Source organism: Alternaria rosae (genome assembly GCF_020736505.1).
Source record: "Alternaria rosae strain MPI-PUGE-AT-0040 chromosome Unknown BKA58scaffold_8, whole genome shotgun sequence".
Classification (NCBI taxonomy): Eukaryota; Fungi; Ascomycota; class Dothideomycetes; order Pleosporales; family Pleosporaceae; genus Alternaria; species Alternaria rosae.
Genome location: NW_025763577.1, coordinates 542,016 through 559,034, shown reverse-complemented (window position 1 = coordinate 559,034; position 17,019 = coordinate 542,016). Strand labels below are relative to the sequence as shown.

General features: G+C 52.8%; 7 protein-coding genes across 7 annotated transcripts; 3 read left to right on the top strand and 4 right to left on the bottom strand.

Annotated features, from left to right (window-relative positions):
- Window positions 1–182: 182 nt before the first annotated feature.
- BKA58DRAFT_223590 (uncharacterized protein) lies at window positions 183–2,677 on the bottom strand. Its single transcript, XM_046166298.1, has 2 exons — window positions 2,372–2,677; window positions 183–2,324 (listed from the first exon to the last, which is right to left on the bottom strand). The coding sequence occupies exons 1-2, from the start codon at window positions 2,435–2,437 to the stop codon at window positions 336–338; spliced, it is 2,055 nt and encodes a 684-aa protein (XP_046022491.1). The 5' UTR covers window positions 2,438–2,677; the 3' UTR covers window positions 183–335.
- Window positions 2,678–3,246: 569 nt separating this feature from the next.
- On the bottom strand, window positions 3,247–5,417 carry BKA58DRAFT_389720 (uncharacterized protein). The gene is made up of 3 exons (XM_046170771.1): window positions 4,623–5,417; window positions 3,892–4,569; window positions 3,247–3,840 (listed from the first exon to the last, which is right to left on the bottom strand). Exons 1-3 carry the CDS (start codon window positions 5,105–5,107, stop codon window positions 3,711–3,713), a joined length of 1,293 nt encoding a protein of 430 aa, XP_046022490.1. The 5' UTR covers window positions 5,108–5,417; the 3' UTR covers window positions 3,247–3,710.
- A 373-nt stretch (window positions 5,418–5,790) lies between these two features.
- On the top strand, window positions 5,791–8,034 carry BKA58DRAFT_343369 (heterokaryon incompatibility protein-domain-containing protein). Its single transcript, XM_046168381.1, has 2 exons — window positions 5,791–6,042; window positions 6,091–8,034. The coding sequence occupies exons 1-2, from the start codon at window positions 5,946–5,948 to the stop codon at window positions 7,881–7,883; spliced, it is 1,890 nt and encodes a 629-aa protein (XP_046022489.1). The 5' UTR covers window positions 5,791–5,945; the 3' UTR covers window positions 7,884–8,034.
- Window positions 8,035–10,171: 2,137 nt separating this feature from the next.
- BKA58DRAFT_404128 (NADPH dehydrogenase) lies at window positions 10,172–11,524 on the top strand (the record flags this gene model as incomplete). The annotated part of the gene is made up of 2 exons (XM_046171828.1): window positions 10,172–10,297; window positions 10,346–11,524. 2 exons carry the CDS (start codon window positions 10,172–10,174, stop codon window positions 11,522–11,524), a joined length of 1,305 nt encoding a protein of 434 aa, XP_046022488.1.
- A 146-nt stretch (window positions 11,525–11,670) lies between these two features.
- BKA58DRAFT_223553 (uncharacterized protein) lies at window positions 11,671–13,620 on the bottom strand. Its single transcript, XM_046166297.1, has one exon. The coding sequence runs from the start codon at window positions 13,360–13,362 to the stop codon at window positions 11,818–11,820; it is 1,545 nt and encodes a 514-aa protein (XP_046022487.1). The 5' UTR covers window positions 13,363–13,620; the 3' UTR covers window positions 11,671–11,817.
- Window positions 13,621–13,934: 314 nt separating this feature from the next.
- On the bottom strand, window positions 13,935–15,437 carry BKA58DRAFT_389714 (MED7 protein-domain-containing protein). Its single transcript, XM_046170770.1, has one exon. It carries the CDS (start codon window positions 15,222–15,224, stop codon window positions 14,337–14,339), a length of 888 nt encoding a protein of 295 aa, XP_046022486.1. The 5' UTR covers window positions 15,225–15,437; the 3' UTR covers window positions 13,935–14,336.
- Window positions 15,438–15,741: 304 nt separating this feature from the next.
- On the top strand, window positions 15,742–16,819 carry BKA58DRAFT_413266 (chaperonin 10-like protein; the record flags this gene model as incomplete). Its single annotated transcript, XM_046172411.1, has 2 exons — window positions 15,742–16,009; window positions 16,059–16,819. 2 exons carry the CDS (start codon window positions 15,742–15,744, stop codon window positions 16,817–16,819), a joined length of 1,029 nt encoding a protein of 342 aa, XP_046022485.1.
- Window positions 16,820–17,019: the final 200 nt, after the last annotated feature.

Below are 17,019 nucleotides of genomic sequence, written 5' to 3'. Positions count from 1 at the left end.
CGATAAATCATCCAATTCCACCAAGTCATCCTCCAAGTAACCACGTAAAAACCAAAAGAGCGAACGGACGTCCGAGGCCAGCCATGCGGGTGGGGGTATCTCGAAACCAAGCTAAAGCGAAAGTCGAAAACAGAAAAAGTCGTTAAACATTTCCCTCACTCTCACAATGGAGCGGAGGAGAGAATGTCGTAGGTGTGAATGTAAGGTTTGTAAGGAAAGAATGGGTTTGGGCGGCCTCAGGCACGAAGATGACAGAGAGAGATAGAAGTGAACGCCGTAAGATGCATGAATGTGGTTGGTCCAAACGTTGTATGAGAAAAGTGAAATGAGGGAGATCAGTAGTTGTAGCTGTTGTCGTAGCCGCGGGGCGCAGTTGGGGTGTAACTGCGTTGTTGCTGTTGTTGTTGGGGTCCAGATACAGGTGTGTAGCTGCGCTGTTGGGGGCCGGGGCCCTGGGGAGTGTAGCTACGGGGAGGAGGACCCTGAGCCCAGCCTGGTTGCTGGATCGGTGCTGTTGCACTTCTTTGTTGTTGCTGAGGTGGCGCTGACCCGTTCATGCCTCGGTTGGGGAAAGGTTGCGAGGCTTCACGACGCTGGATTGCAGACTGCAGTGATGCTGGAACACCAGCTCGGGGTGGTGCAGTGCCAGATCGTGGTTGAGAAGGTAGGCCCATGGGCTGCGACGGGGCGGGCGAGCCGGCTCTTAATAAGCTGGGCATTTGAGGTGGCTGGTAGTCGGGTTGTCCGTTTGAGTCCGAGAAGTAGTGCTGGGAGATGTCCTCTGTGGGATTGACATCGACAGGCGACAGTTCATACTCGGGACCCATCTGAGGACCCCGGCTGTCGTAGGGGCTGAACTCTTGGTATGGTCGGTTGGGGTGAGCTTGTTGTGGTGTACCCCGGGTATCGAGGGGTGTGATCAGTTGGGGATCGTTCTCGTACCGCCCATTGTTGTAGCTGGTATCCACAGGGGGCATGGGCCCACGTGGTGGAAGTGGGGACGCTCTACCCTGTGGCATTGGTGTGAAAGGTCGGTCGGACTGGTATGGCAGACTGTCTTGCTGACCAAAGTACCCAGTGCCGTTACGGTCCAGAGGTGGCATTTGAGGTGCCGGCGACGCCCTGCCCATACCTCCTGCCTGGCTCAACATTGGCGCGTTGGAAGCAAAACTGGCAGTCGAGAAGTTTGTGAACTGTGCGTCGCGCTCCGGCATGCCAGGGCGCTCGTCTAGCGTTGGCAGAGACGGCTTGTTCATCAAGTTTCGGCCCGAGTTCATGGTGTTCGAAGTGTTCGATCGCTCCGGGTTTGTTCTGTATGAAGGTGTGTTTGCGAGGGTATACGGGGGTAGCGTCGCTGTGGTCTGCATCGTATCGGATCGTTGCAGCGAGAAGACAGTCGATGTATCGTCATCGTCGTCTTGGAGCTTGGGTAGCGTAGGACGGGACTTGGAAGCGTCGAATTCACCCTTCTTGATGGCCCTCTCCTCCTCCCTCTTCAGCTGCTGGTTCTGCTTCTCGATGGCCTTCTTGATCTTCTTGCCCACGATGCGCTCCAGACGGGTCTCGACCTTGCGTCGACAGTAGTTGGTAAGACTGCCATCAGCCCTGGGAATGTAGTGCCAGAGGAAGAAGATGTATAGGATTCCAGCGATGATGAGACCCAGCGCAGCGATGACCCAAATGACGAGAGAGAACAACATGGTGAAGTAGATGACTGTCTCCTGCTTGTTGCCGGTTTCGACCATGAGCTTGATATTCATGAAGAACTGCTCAAAGTTGGAGCGGTCTTCTGACGCGTGCTCGCCAACGGGTATGAGCTGCGCTTGCATGACGGCGTATAAAGTCATGGCGTTGAGGGCAATTCGAGGTCCCTGAGCGACGATGATGAGAAGAGCGCTCTTGAACTGGAAATATACGAAGAGAGCGATGTAGTTGGCACCCTTCTTACTCTTGGTCAACTCTGCGAAGACCAAGAAACGGCGCCAGCCCTGGCCAGTCTTTGTGATACGCATACTCTGCAGTATAGCAGCCAATGGCTCGAGGTAGCATTCCGTGACACTTCCTGTCCGCATGACGCGCAGAGCCCGGATCCATCGGTATGCGAGAAAGACGTAGGAGACGATGATGGTGATGGCGAAGATCCATTTGGCAATGTCGAACGGCACGGTAGGCTTGACCTGGCTCGTCCATTTGTCGAAAGCGAGAAGGTTGACAGCGGTGAAGGCATCGGCAGCGTAGACGGCGCATGAGATGACGACGAGGATCCACAGCCAGGCGTAAGAGAAAGGTGCGAGGCAAGATGTAGACTTGAAGTCGGACAAGTTCTAAGACAATTAGTGATGCGCTTCCATATTCGCGCTCAAGTGCTTACAATATAAGTCCACTTCTGCTCCTCCGTCACCGTGGTTCCCTTTTCGCGGTCTCCGCAGCACCCCATGTTGGTGGTTCGGTATTAGTCGGTATGTACGTATGTGTGTATGTAAGTATCCGCTCAGCGGTACGGTGGCCTGCAGTCCAGCTGTTCGTCTAAAGAGTGACTTGGTCGCTAGGACATGGGTTGGTTGTTGTAGCCAAAAGGAGGAGGCAATTTCGGTTGTAGAGAGAGTAGTTCGCGATATGGTGGTGACAGGCCGGCTGCTCACCACTAGCGAGCGAGGGAAAGAGCGACAGGGGCGATAGTTTTGTTAAGCAGGCGGAGGACTGCGGCGGTTCGCAGGGGACGGAGTCTTGTCCAGAAAGGTGGAGGTTCGGGATGCTACCAGAGTGCCGTGCGCATGACAAGAGACGTGTGCGTGTGGGTGGAGCGTTGCGTGTTTGAGATGCGCAAGGCTTGAACAGCGGTGACAGCGGAAGAGGCGTGTCCGATGGCTGAGTACGTATATGTATAGCGACAATGGCGGTATTGTTGTTACTCGGGCTATTGTTGCTGGCTTTGCGCCGTGGTGAATGCGACGACTATAGTTGTGGTGAACGAGTGGGTACGGGCGTCAGGGAGCGGCAGGCGCGAAGGGGTATCGCGCGGCAGTCGCAAGGTGAACACAACACGAATGGAGTACAAGATGCTATGGCGCGAGCAAGTGAGTGAATCGCAGCGTCGGCGTCTACGTTTGTCGATGGAGCACAAAACGGCCACGAGTGGTGTCGGGGGAGCGTCAACAGGTGATACTCGGTCGCGTTCGAGGGCAGCGGCTGGCGGAGGGTTGCGGCTTGCCTGCCATTGGCCGGCGCCACATTCGTCCATGTTTGGCCCCATGCTTCACCTTGCCCAAGATAGCAGCCCGCTAGCCTGTTCCTCTCATCATGCGCCGCAATCGCCGTGGGGTAAATTGCAATCCCATCTAACGAAGACCCTATCACCGCTTTGGCCGCCTCTACTTCGCCATGTAGACAACGGCCCCACTGCGAAATTGACTTCTAGAGAGGCTTCTCGCACCACCTGTGGCTTTGTAGCACAGGCGGCTGCAACAAAAGCGTATCATCATGCTCTTCGGCGTGTTATGCCACACTCCCTGTCCGAGGCATGCATGCAAAGCTTCCCAAAGGGCGTTCGGCCTTGCCGGCAAGTTCCCACATAACTTCACGCGCAAAAGGACCGGTTACCTGGAAAGCATCGGGAACGTCGGCTGCCTCAGCCTTGAAGCCTCAGCCATCTCGAAACGAAACACGCGTGATGCGCATCATTGGGCTTCCTGACCAGGCAGGAGCCTTCGTCATATCTGCATTGACGTCGCCTTGCTGGGTACAGATCGTCGGGTGATGGAGAGTGCCGATGTATCCGACTCCACTCGGCAGTCGAATTCTCCTTCAACGTGTATGCGAGCCCAAAACAGGAAGTGGAAGGTTCATGCACAGACAACCAGTCAGCACTGATGTAATTGCTTACTCTCCTAGTTGGCGGGAATAACTTCCCAGAGTATTGGCGGTTCAGGATCCCCTACGCTCCTCCTTGATTCATCCTCGGGTCTGAGTACTACGTACACCAGTCTCTTTGCAGCCTCTGCCTCGTCATGAGGCCGTAGCCATAGCGTCTTAGCCCTCCAAGTAAAGTTCTCGACTGAGGGGTCATTAAATTCGGCCTGAGGCGGATACACGACACTATACGCAGGACGTCTGGAGCCTTCCAGTATCCGAACGATAGTCGTACGGTGCATGTTGTAAACCAGTCGGTCGCTGTATAAATAGCCTTCGGGCATGTCCAACGCGTTCATCGTTATCGAGATCCGCTGCCGATAGATGCTCTTCAAGTGCGCCAGCATTTTGGTGTAGTCCTCGCCGTTGCGGAGGGGACCGTAGAAAGATATTGAGAGATTTTGGAGTTTCGGAAAACTTCCATGAAAGACCTTGCTGACACTCCCTGATTTCTCGGCGTGAGTAGGAGACGGGATCATCTCGCGCTCTGACAACGACGTCTGCATCGACAAAAACTTTTGGATACCGACGGAATAGTGCAAAGAGCGGATGGCAGACATGTTGAACAGAGTTCGTTCCCTACACAGTTCAACAAGGACGGTATTATCGAGACAGATAAAGGTATTGTCTTGATAAAGCATCATAATCGTTTCCAGATATCTAGTCCATCAGTTTGTAGACTTTCGAAAAGGCGCCATGGCTCGAGGACTTACGTGGTCTGGCACGTTTGGAGTAAGGAAACGACACCTGATTTCGATTTAGGCATCGCTAGGCTCAACATGATAGAGGCAGTGGGGTTGTTAACACCCATTGCATCATGCCTGTCCACGAAGATGGATGTAACATCGCCCCACTTTCGATAGAGTACGATGAACTTCCCAGCCATGACATACTCCCAGATCATGATCCGTATCTCAGTTGGCAGATTGAGTAGGGCGCATTTCTCCTGAGCGCAACGTTTGCGAGCGCGCAACTTCATGGGTTTGTATTTTCGCAATTTCTCCGCTTCCTGTGCAACTCTTTTGTTTACCATCCTTATCTTCCGCTCATCACGGATCTCATTCGCGAGTTGGGCTGTCATGTTTAGGAAGCGTTTGGTGTTGTGGGCCCAGCGCGCAGTCCAGGAATTGTCCAGGCGTTCCTGTTCCTTCCTCCTTCCTCGCGCTGCAGCCTCTTCCGCGACGGTGTAGGATCGCATGCTCGGCAGTAGGCGCAGACAGCGGTATATGGGGTGAAAATCGGGTTCGAAATACTGTTACGTTTGGTTTCCAGTATTGTCGGGAGAGTAAGAATGAGAAGCTACGGTGTTGCAGAGCTCACACGTCCGCACGCGTCGAAATTATATGCGGCACGGCCGAGTATTTCCGGCAGCAACTCGCAGCTTCTTACAATATTCAAACAAAAAACCAAACAACTACTATAGGCTACGCTAAAGTTGCATTAATTTTGCAGCAATACTAAGCGATGGTTTGGACTTTCTTGAAGCGAAGGTTCTAACTTAAGTATCCTAAAACTTTTGGTGAGAAAGCGAAGGCTTGCACTGCAAACCTTCGTAGAATACATGTTAGGGCTTAGCTCCACTCAGGTTGGACTAGCGTCGTTCTGCTCTGCCTTTTAAGCGTCAGTAGCCTCACAATCCATCACCAAGTTCGTCCACTCTTCCCTGTCAGATCATCACCACTGACGCGAATCCCTCAATGGGTGACACTCTATGTGCAAGATGCTCGGTCCTCTCTCTCGATGATCGAGTCTTGCGAGACTTCGTCGGAGAAGGCGACGCTATACGTTTCCCTGATAAGAAGTTGGAGCATGAATCATACAAACGTCTCAACGAGCTGCTCAAACTCAACTACACTCACTCTGATATCTTCCCTAATCTGCCGGGACTCGCGGCTTCTGCTGAAGCAGGATGCGCATTCTGTAAAGTGCTACGTGAGGAGACGTTACGTAATGCTTTACCAGAAGCATGTACCGTCACGTATCATCTCCGCTACCTTTGGAATCCTCCGTGTGCACCAGAAGGCGTTGGCCTGTACATGCTGCTCGCTGACCTGACTGCCAAGGTCGAAAAGGACGACAGTGATCCCAACGTCATACTCGTTTCGATTGCCTTTAGCATTGAGTCGGCACAAGGTACAAAGTCAGAGAGTGATGCCTTTGGTCATGTTCTGACGAACCCAGAAACTTGCAGAAACTGGTTGCGAACCATACTGTCTCCGCCTTCGGACGTGCTCTGTGATGAGAACGTTGCATGGATCCAAGAAGAACTGGAGAATGACGATGCCAGTTATAGCCAGCATACGCAGTCCGACTTCTTACCCATGCGACTTATTGACGTCGAAGCCGAGGCGCATACTGGCAGTGTCCGGATCGTGACGACCTTAGCGATGCCTTCGCACACGCGATACCTGGCATTGAGCTACTGCTGGGGAGAGGCATTTGCAGCCGCACAACAATTGAAAACCACATGGTCCACGTTGCGACGACATCTCCAGTGCCTTCCATCGGACCAGATAACCAACGTAGTTCATGATGCGATAAAAGTTGCGCGGACTTTACGCATACGCTATCTCTGGGTAGATGCGCTTAGCATCATCCAAGACGATACCGAAGACTGGGCACGTGAGTCTCGACGTATGGGCCTCATATACACAAACGCCTATGCAACAATATGCGCTCTGGCATCGTCTAGCTGTTTGGAAGGCTTCCTTATCCGAACTCCCACGGTTCGGGTATACTTCAAATCCGGCTTGAGGCCACAGGTCGAAGGGCTCCTGCACATATGCCGACAGCCAGCGCTGGATCGCATTACAGACAAAGAATGTTCCTTTGATTCATTCCGGTTTTTGGATTCAGCATCAAGTGCGTGGAATAGTCGCGCTTGGGTGTACCAAGAGGAAAGGCTGTCAAAACGACAGATCTGGTTCGGAACATCCCGCCTTCATCTGGCGTTGAGCAATAAGCAACTCACGGAAGGTAACCGCGACAAATACCGCGATCCGTTGTCATCTCACCAGTGGCCATCGTCGTTTCACGACGAATATCGCGAGTTTATTGCCACTGGCGACGCAGAAATTTTGCAAAACTCTTGGCTGAACGCAACTGAGTTTGTTTCTCAAAAGAAGCTGTCCGACCAACAAGACAGGTTCCCAGCAGTCTCAGGTCTCGTCAGATTAATAGCGGAAGCATTAGGAGACACCTACGTTGCCGGAATGTGGTGCAATGACCTGCTTCGCGGCCTTCTCTGGAAGAGCGAGTCCCATGTCGTGTCAAGTCAACCATATTACCTATCTCATATTTCACGTCCAGGCTCTGCAACGTATATCTGCCCATCATGGAGTTGGGCAAATACAATCAACGGATCCTTGGGTTACGACGTCTCGCACAAGTCATACGAGGATCTCCCCCCTGAGGACGATTGGAACGGTCTGCGAGAACACTCACTGAGGTCCGAATGCAGATCACTTAATGCCTGGTCGCAACCCGAAAACGCGAATTTCAACCCATACGGCAGGATCACTGATGCTAGGCTTGACGTCGAAGCAAGGGTCGCCCCACTTCCGTCTATCCTTCATCTTATACCAGATGATCACGAGTGGATTAACCAAGCATATCAAGTCACAACCCATGATGGCAGCATCGCTGTTTGCGAGTTCGACTGGAGAAACCCCGACGACAACCATGATTTGCTGCTGGAAGACGGGCACATGCTGCTGTTGGCGAGCGCTATTGGCGGCGTATACAGAAAGGAAGATTTGGTAGCGATCGTTGACGACATGTCTACAAAAGCTTCGACATGCATCGATACGAAGGTAGCGGAGGGCTACGACACTGAACGTAACGCATGGGGCTTAATCATACATCCTATCGAAGATGGTAAGTTCGTGCGCATCGGGCGCTTCACAGTCAGATCGAAGCTTGGTGGACTGAGAGCTTTCCAAGGCTGCGAGTGGGAGGCTGTGGCGCTACTTTGAAGATCATTGATTAGAGAGAAGGCTAGATCTTTGGCCGCGCATGCGATTCGCTCGGTAACGGCGGGCTTTCTTCAGCCTTGTACACAGTCAACATCTCCAAGACGAATAGCGCAATAGCACACGTCACAAATGAATTTCTTAGAGTTAAAAAGGCAGCAACACTATATTTGCTGATAACAGTGAGCCGTCCCGCAAAATCAACGATGGAGGCTGGGTTATTACATCGCCTGCTTACACCCAAACAATCCTCAGCCTCGTCGACACAGCCACAGACTGTCTCGTTTGAGCTCATACTGCATGCTCTACGCCTCTCACCTACGAGCGGTGTCATTCGTACTGCACCACCACATTCTACATCGAGAGCTGTATAGCTCTCGCGTGCCACCCCTCACTCATGTTTTCCAAGACTACGTCCCGCTATGTCGCAAAGTATCCCTCACGTAGGTGGAAATAGTACTCCATGAGACTAAAATAGGTCCTGACCTGCCCTCAATCTCGCGCTGATGTGATCTTAGCTTGCAGCGGTACGGCTAATGGGGTTTCCCGGCAGAGTGCTTTCTGGCCAATCATGGCCTGCATGCTTGCCGTCATGCTACACAACACAGGGAGGGTTTGCGGCCACCGCTACGAGTACGGCTTTGTGCTCAAGTCATCAATATTGGTCTTTCTGTTTGACACAATCCAGATGCTGATCGAGTTCACTTGGTTGTTGTGGCCAGGGTGCACAATGAAGGTGGCCGTGCAGCATGTCTGGTAGTGGCAAGTTAAGAAAGAAGGGGCAATGGACTGGATCGGTACGAGAGAAGGAACAAACATCGTCGAGACCGTCAAGAGCTTTGCACATCTTGAGTCCCTCTCCGTCTTCGTTCAGGGCCCATTGGCGAGCGGAGACGCATATCAACAAGTGTGTTGGAAAATGAGTGACATCTACGGTAATTTGAAGAAGCTAAGATTCATGATGGTGAGACTTCCCAGACCGTATCTGGATGAGGTGGTCCAGTTGAGAGCTCGATATGATGGGAAAGATCCTGTTGAGCAAGTCAATCGCGTCGTGCAAAGGGAAGAAGAGCTACTCGAATATCGAATCGACCAGCCTCATTTGGGATCCGAAGAGGACGTGTATAGTATGGCGGACTTGGATATGGAAACCAGATGGAGGATAGGGACCATATATATGGAGTCCAGTGGCGATAGGGATGGAGTCGCGACGCGAAACTATGCCGTGCTTCGACCGGAGAAACAGGCAAAGACGTTCAGGCCCGGTTCCCCACATAGTCACTTTCAGGTTCCAGCGGTAGAGCACAGAACTACGGATGACTTGTATGGGTCTAAGTATCGAGCGCTCAATTGGCCTCCGAGACTGGACGGACAGGCTTGATGGTGCGCGACGCGTGCGTTGGTCAGGTAGTGCTCGAAGTTAAATAGGCTATGTTACACATGGTGCTTACCCGCACGAGGGAAAGCTTGACCACACGCCATGATGGATGAAGCTTTACGCTGTACGCTTGTCGCATATTTAGCAGGGTCAATACCGGCGTAAAAGACTTGGTATACTGAGTTGGGAAGTCTATGAGACAGAATCGATTACGGCACTAATGGCTTGGAGCGGTAGAGTTCGGCGGCGTGGCTTGGGCCGAGTTTGAGCCGCGTCGCAATGGCTAAGTAGCCGCCGGGTATATCATGATGCTTAGTAAGGCAATGCAAGAATGCCTTTCAAGCTTCTGAGGCATGCTGCGTGAAGCTCAGTAAGTAGTGAACGAGTACTGACAATTAAGTATCCCGAAGTAGGGGCGAACAAGCTCCAGGCTATGTAGCGTACAGCATGACGGATGCATGCATATCATGAGAAGGATTGCTTATGTTACTCGGCTATCTCTGTCAGCACATGGCTAAGCTTTCCAGCGAACTTCTGACTGGCTCAACCATAGCACAGTAAACCATCACTCAGGTACGCGCGCCCTCAACAACATACTCGACTACCCGACGCCTATCGGTGAATGCGACGACGTGTGTCTTACAAATCAGGACGCAGCGAAATGATGGACTGCTAGTGACAAGCCATGCCGAACGAGGAAGGCGGGGCGCCAAAGCTGCCCCGCGGCAGGGGTTCTGTGGTAGCAATGTCCAAATACGCACGTCATGTCGGTACATTCGAGAAGAATGACAGAGCGTATAAAGACGCCATTGTCCACCCACTCTCCACACTCCATATCCATTGAAGTTCCGACTCTCGACACCACACCCCTCACACTTCACAAATCCAGTTCTACATACCAACAACCGCCATAATGGGTATTGAGGCTGATACCGACAAGCCGCACTCGCACCATGCGATCGCAAAGGATATCCCCGAGGACAAGAACAGCGAACAAGTGCCCAAGCACGATGAGCTGAGGAACAAGGCCGCCCCTGGTGTATGCATACACTCAAACCTCACGTCATCACCTAGCTGACCCATCCAGATCCCCTACTTCACTCCCGCCCAAGAGCCCGTCGCCGGAACAGCCCTTGGCATGCTCGATGGCAGCTCCAAGATCCCCAAACTCTTCCAGCCTCTCAAGCTCCGCGGCATGACGATCCAGAACCGCCTCGCCCTCTCCCCTCTCTGCCAATACTCCGCCGAAGATGGCCACCAGACAAACTGGCACCTCACACACTTGGGCGGCATCATCCAGCGCGGCCCTGGTCTGACATTCGTCGAAGCCACCGCAGTACAGGCCGAAGGAAGGATCACACCGGAAGACTGCGGTCTCTGGAAAGACTCGCAAAAGGAGCCTCTGCGCAAGATCGTAGAATTCGCACACTCCCAAGGCCAAAAGATCGGCATCCAACTCGCCCACGCCGGCCGCAAAGCCAGCACCGTCGCCCCATGGCTCAGCAAAGGCGACATCGCAACGAAAGAGCTAAACGGGTGGCCCGACAACGTCTACGCGCCCTCCGCCATCGCCTTCAACGACCACCACTGCACACCCAAAGCGATGACAAAACAAGACATCGAAGCCTTCAAGCAAGCCTTTGTCGACGCCGTCAAACGCGCCGTAGACATCGGTTTCGACACCATCGAAATCCACAACGCACACGGCTACCTGCTGCACTCCTTCCTGTCCCCCGCCTCGAACCACCGCACCGACGAATACGGCGGCTCCTTTGAGAACCGCACGCGCCTCACCCTCGAACTCGTCGATCTAACCCGCAAGACTATTCCCAAAGATATGCCTCTCGTCCTGCGCATCAGTGCCACTGACTGGCTCGACGAAGCCGGCATCGAAGGCTGGACAGTAGACCAGACCGTCAAACTCGCTGAGATACTCGCTGATCGGGGCGTAGACCTGCTTGACGTTTCATCCGGTGGTCTACACGAGAAGCAGCATATCCACGGTGGACCAGGTTACCAAGAGCCGTTTGCCAAGGCAGTCAAGGATAAGGTTGGAGACAAGATGGCGGTGGGTACTGTGGGTAGTATTACCGATGGTAAACAGGCGAATGGGTACTTGGAGAACGACAACCTCGACGTTGCGTTTATCGGGCGCATGTTCCAGAAAAACCCTGGTTTCGTCTGGCAGTGTGCTGATGATCTTGGTGTTGAGGGACGCTGGGCGAATCAAATTCGATGGGGTTTCGGAGGCCGTGGCAAGAAGTAAGTCTTGCCTCAATCGTCTCATATCGGGAATGAAGTGGATCAGTTTTAGACGAGAGAGTCTTTTCAACGTTGATGATGACTATGTTTAGAGTATAGAGAAGAATCTAATAGATATTTTGCTAGGGATCAAGTCGTTGATAAGAAGGCGTTTGCGAATGAAGGTGCCTTTGAGATGAATAAGAGCAAGTAAAGCTAAACAAGAACGAAGCTGACTAAGAAACAATGCATACGCTTACCACCACTACCTTGTCTCCAAGAAAAGCAAAACGATCTCCATAATCACCAGTTCATCCATCACTCATTTGTCTCATTCTCCTCCCTCCCAAAGACCCTCTTCCACAACAAAAACGCCTCCAGCGTCTGACTCGGATACCTCAACACCCCCCTCTCGTTCTTCTCATTCAATCTTGCTAATTTCTCTACCGAGAAACTGACTTGCCTTCCCTCCACCACCACACTTTCCTCCTCCATATACGGATACACATCCGCCTGCGTCCCCGGTATCCGCCGATCAGCCGTCGCCGTCAAAATACCCACGAGCGTCTTGATACCCAGTAGTCCCTGCAGGTTATCACCGAGTTGAGGAAACACATTGTTGAGAGCACTGGTGATGGAGCGGGATGTACGTTGTATGGCGCTGAAGAGCACGCCGCCGGGGGCGTAGGCGAGGACGTCGCCGTAGATGTCGCCGCTTCCTGTGCGGGACGATGGTGCTGCAGACTCGTTTGGAAGGGCAAGCGAGGATTCTCCGAGCCGCGTGCTGAGAGTGGTGATATGAGCGTCTGTGTTGGGCATCAAAGGCGTTGCAGAGTCGTTGTCTGCGTCCCGGACTCCCTGTACTAACCACCGTAACACCGCGTCGCTGAGCACTTCATTCGGATAGATAGTACGTGAGAGGAGATTCGGAAGCCAACCTAGTGCATCTTCGATCCAGTTCGCGGGGCTTTGCCGCACGAAGCGGAAGGTCATGCGTCCGACGTCGTAGTGGGTACCTGGAAACCAGCGTTGGTTTACTACCGCTCTTTCCCTTTCTTCTTCGTCGTCTTCGTTGGGGTAAACAAGGCACGGTTGAAAGATCCAGAGGCGGTCGTGTAGACACGGCGCGTGATACACATGTTGTACGACGCTTGAAATGGTTTGGTCGAAGAACTCAAAGGGACTCCAGTCGAACCCTATTCCGGCATTCAGGCGCGGGATACCGAGTGCACCAACCGTATCTATAATACCCATGAAGCGGATCGGGCGTTTGACCTGCCATACTCTATCGCCGAGGCCCTTCCATCTCTGGCATTCCTCGCTTTTGGGGGCGTCGACAGGGAGGTTGCTCCGGTATGTGCGGAAGACCTCGTAGCAGAGGCGTTGGACTTCTGCGTCAGAGTACGATGGGAGCCGTTTTATTATACCGCAGTTGTTAATCATGCCGGCGACGCAGCGGACGGTGAAGGCGCCGCGGCTGAAGCCGAAGAGCCAGATTTCATGGTCAGGCGTGTAGTTTTCTACGATGAAGCGGTAGACGGCTATGCATTCGTCGCTGATGGTCGAGGCGGTTGCGCCGTCCCAGATGTACTGCAGAAAGGTCTTGTTAAGACCTACGCCTTCCTGGTAGCCGGCGATGATGTCGGGGGAAGAGCTGCTGGGAGTTGTTTTGTGCGGTTTGATGTGGTGAACTTTGGCGGCTGTCTTGTCGTCCGTGGAGTATTGCACTTCGCCGACCATGTTGGCGAGTTGGCGGATGTTGCTTGGAGGCGCGTCTTCTACTTGGGTTTCGCGGCCTACCCATGTTCCGTCGCAGAAGACGGCTAGGCGCTTACTTGGCCTATTTGAAGTTGTGGAAGGCATGGTTGAAAAGCCGTAAGGAAAGCTTATGCGCAGCGCAGACTTAGAAGATTGACAAAAGGTGGATAGATAAACCAAAGAAGCGCGTAGAGAATTGATAGAAACGATGCGGTCGCGTACGGATAAATACCAGTCCTCCTCGTCCTACTTGCTTATCTCTAGGCATTTGTAGGCTGAAGGACAGTCGGTCAGGGGCTGAATTCGCCAAAAACTCAGCTGTGGTTGCCTTCTTTATGGAGTATTCGGCGGTCTGCGCACCAGGGCTGAGCGCGTGCCAACCTTGGAATCCGTTCAGCCTTATGTCGGTGTCACAAGCACAACATTAACCGGCGCGCGCGACAACGGGAAGTTCCGAAACAATGAGAAGAACGATGGAGGAACAGCTGATCAATGAAGAAATGTGGCTTTGGATGTGGCTGAGAAGGATCGTAGACAGAGATTCTGGATTGGTGTTCCTGGAAGGCTGCAGGACGGCAGGTGCCATGACGTCATGGCTAGAATAGCAAAAAGATAGACCAAATGGCAAAAACATACAACAGCGGGGATTCGCTAGTGGTCACCCACCTAACTACTAATCCGCCGGTATCATGCTTGTATATGGCTGAGCGGACGGGAAGCCTAATTTTCATGATCCTATGGTCGTATGTGGAAGATATGCATGTAGTGGGCGTAAATATAATGATGGCGCCTTTTGGAGCAATCCATGGATGGATGCCCAGCACGATGCCAGAACCCAGGCCATGTTGCCGCTTGTTTGCGATGTGTACTAGGCGCAGCGGTTCTGAGATCGAACGTCTGCCATGTTTGTCAGAGATACCTCGATGCTTCTTTGCACTGATGTGGGAGACGCGTTATGTGCCAGCTTCAGAGCTACGGACTGAACTTGTGAGGCCACCGCGCATCCACAGCAGAGCTCAGCTTTCGCTGCCTCGTATAACAATGCTATTCGTCGTGATAATTGCCTGAATTCGCACGTCTTATCCCACAACCTCACCAATAGCCTCCCACATGCCCCTCTGCACGCGCCTTCTATCCTCTTCCCTCGCCCTTATACCATCCTCCATAGTCTCTTCACCCCCGTCTCCGGATTTATCCTCACCATCCACCCCACCGAATCCAGCAAGCACCTCCTTGACCTTCTCTCCCATCCTCCTCACACCCTCAACCTCCTCCCTCTTCTTGCGCACCTGCTCCTCCATCTTCGCAATGAGCGTCTGCCTCGCCTGATGCGGCCTATACTCATTGATAAGCGCATGCATATTCGCAACCAGCGTCATGATATCCTTGAGTTTCTGGTCTTTCTGCTCTGATGTCGGATTCGCTGCCACGATGCCCAGTAGCGATATGTAACTCATGAGTATGCTTCGTAGGAATCGGAAGAGGTAGTTTTGCCGGTCGAGAGACGCGGAGTTGTTTGCCGTAGGTAGTTGCGCGGAGGGGTCGTCGGTCGTAGGCTCGGTGGAGGAGGAAGGGTAGAGTTGTTCGTACGTCCAGTCTTGAAAGACATCTTGCCACTTGAGTTGCTCGGCTATGAAGTCCATGTTCTGCTGGAATACATCTTTGCCTTTTGCCTTTTCTTTTGTACCGAAGACGTGGAACTCGGCATCGTCGGCGGGCGGTTCGGGCGGGATGAGGTAGCGCAGCTCGGTTGGTAGGGCGAGAATTTGCTCAGCGGTGAGTTTTGTCGCTGGATACGAGGGCGAGGGTTTCGTTCCGTCATCTTCTGGCGCGGCTTCCTTCTCAATGTCTTTGAGTCGCGCGAGGTTTTCGGTTGTGAAGTGCTTGTAGAAAGGCGGGGGGTCGGGGAAGAAGTTGAGCTTGATGTCTTCGTCATCGGGTGTTGGTGGTCGTTGAGGATCGTCCATATTCGCAGTCGGTGGTTGTGCACCCGGCAAGCTTCAGAAGGATTGTCTGTAGAGTGTTGAAGTGGTGAAGTTACGCGTGGAGCTGTCGCGATGCTGGACCCTTGCGCTAAAGTTAGCGCAGAGCCCGAGCTTGGACCATTCTGCTCCCATTCCCAGCCGGCAACTGTGACAACGGTCCTTCCGCATCCACCACACACATGATTTATCAATGCTATGCCATATCATACCATTGTTCACGACACAGTACAACTAGTCGACAATTGTTGGTCCTCCAGCATACTCAGCATGCTCCACAGAATTCGCCGAACATACTCCGCTCCGCCCGTCCACGGGCAGTCCTAAAGAAGGCTGCATGACGCGGTAGTCCCCTCCCATTACAAATCCACTAGTAGCTCTTGCATCATAGGAAGAAACGTAGATTCATCTAGTCCCATAAACAATGAAAGCTCTCTTTACCCATCTCACTAAAAGCCGAATTCTACATACCCGACTTCCACATTCCTTTCACACACGCAACATGTCTACACAAAAAGCAGTTGTTCACGTTTCTCAAGGCGTCTCTGAGCTACGCAATGACGTCCCTATTCCTAAGCTTCCGGCTGAGAATTGGCTGCTTGTTAAGACGAAAGCTGTAGCGCTGAACCCGACGGATTGGAAGAATATCGAGAGAGCGGCGGCGCCAGGTGCTATTGCTGGATGCGATTATGCCGGTGAAGTTGAGGAAGTTGGCAAGGATGTAACGCACTACAAGGTTGGAGACCGGATTGCTGGCTTTGTTCGCGGAGGTACGATTACCATTGAATAGCATGAAAGCTAGTCATTAACACATCCCAGGCGACCCAGCAGACCACACCAACGGCGCCTTCGCCGAGCACGTCAAAGCCAAAACCGGAATCAACCTCAAGACCCCCTCTAACATGTCCTTTGAAGATGCCGCAACTCTAGGCGTCGGCATCACAACCGTAGCCCAAGGCCTCTACCAAGAGCTCGGCCTCCCCTTCCCACCCGCAAAGGTCCAATCACCAACCCCCGTTCTCATCTACGGCGGCTCCACCGCAACAGGAACTCTCGCTATCCAATACGCAAAGCACACAGGCTGCGAAGTCATCGCAACATCTTCACCCCATAACTTCGATCTCCTCCGCAAACTCGGCGCAGACCAAGTCTTTGACTACAAAGACGCTGATGTAGGCGCTAAGATCCGCGACGCGACCAACGACAAGCTCAAACTGGCTTTCGACTGTATCGCCGAAGGAAACTCATTCGACATCACCGCTGCAGCTATTAGTTCTACCGGCGGTCACATGTCTGCTCTTCTACCTGTGAACAATTACCCCAGGGATGATGTGAAGACCAAGTTCACTTTTGCCTACACGGCGCTGGGCGAGGCGTACAGTGAGAAGGTGGGGGCTAGTCAAGAGGATTACGATTTTGGTACTCGGTTCTGGAAGCAGGCTGAGGAGTGGTTTGGCGAGGGTAAGCTCAAGACGCATCCAATTGAGGTGAGGAGTGGGTTGGAGGGTGTGCCGGAGGGGTTGCAGGACCTGAAGGATGGGAAGGTTTCGGGTGTTAAGCTTGTTTATAGGGTTGATTAGGTGGGTTGGGGTATCTTTGTGGAGGTCATGTGCATTGTTGTCTAGTATTTGTGCCTGTTGCAACGATTAGCCATGAATACGTCAGCTGTACTGGTATCATACCCAGGAACACAGAGAACTCGATCGTTCTTGCCCAATAACCACTTGCGAAGCACGTCTTCTTGCACCTATCGTTCGGGTTCGCATTGTCGACCTCGCTG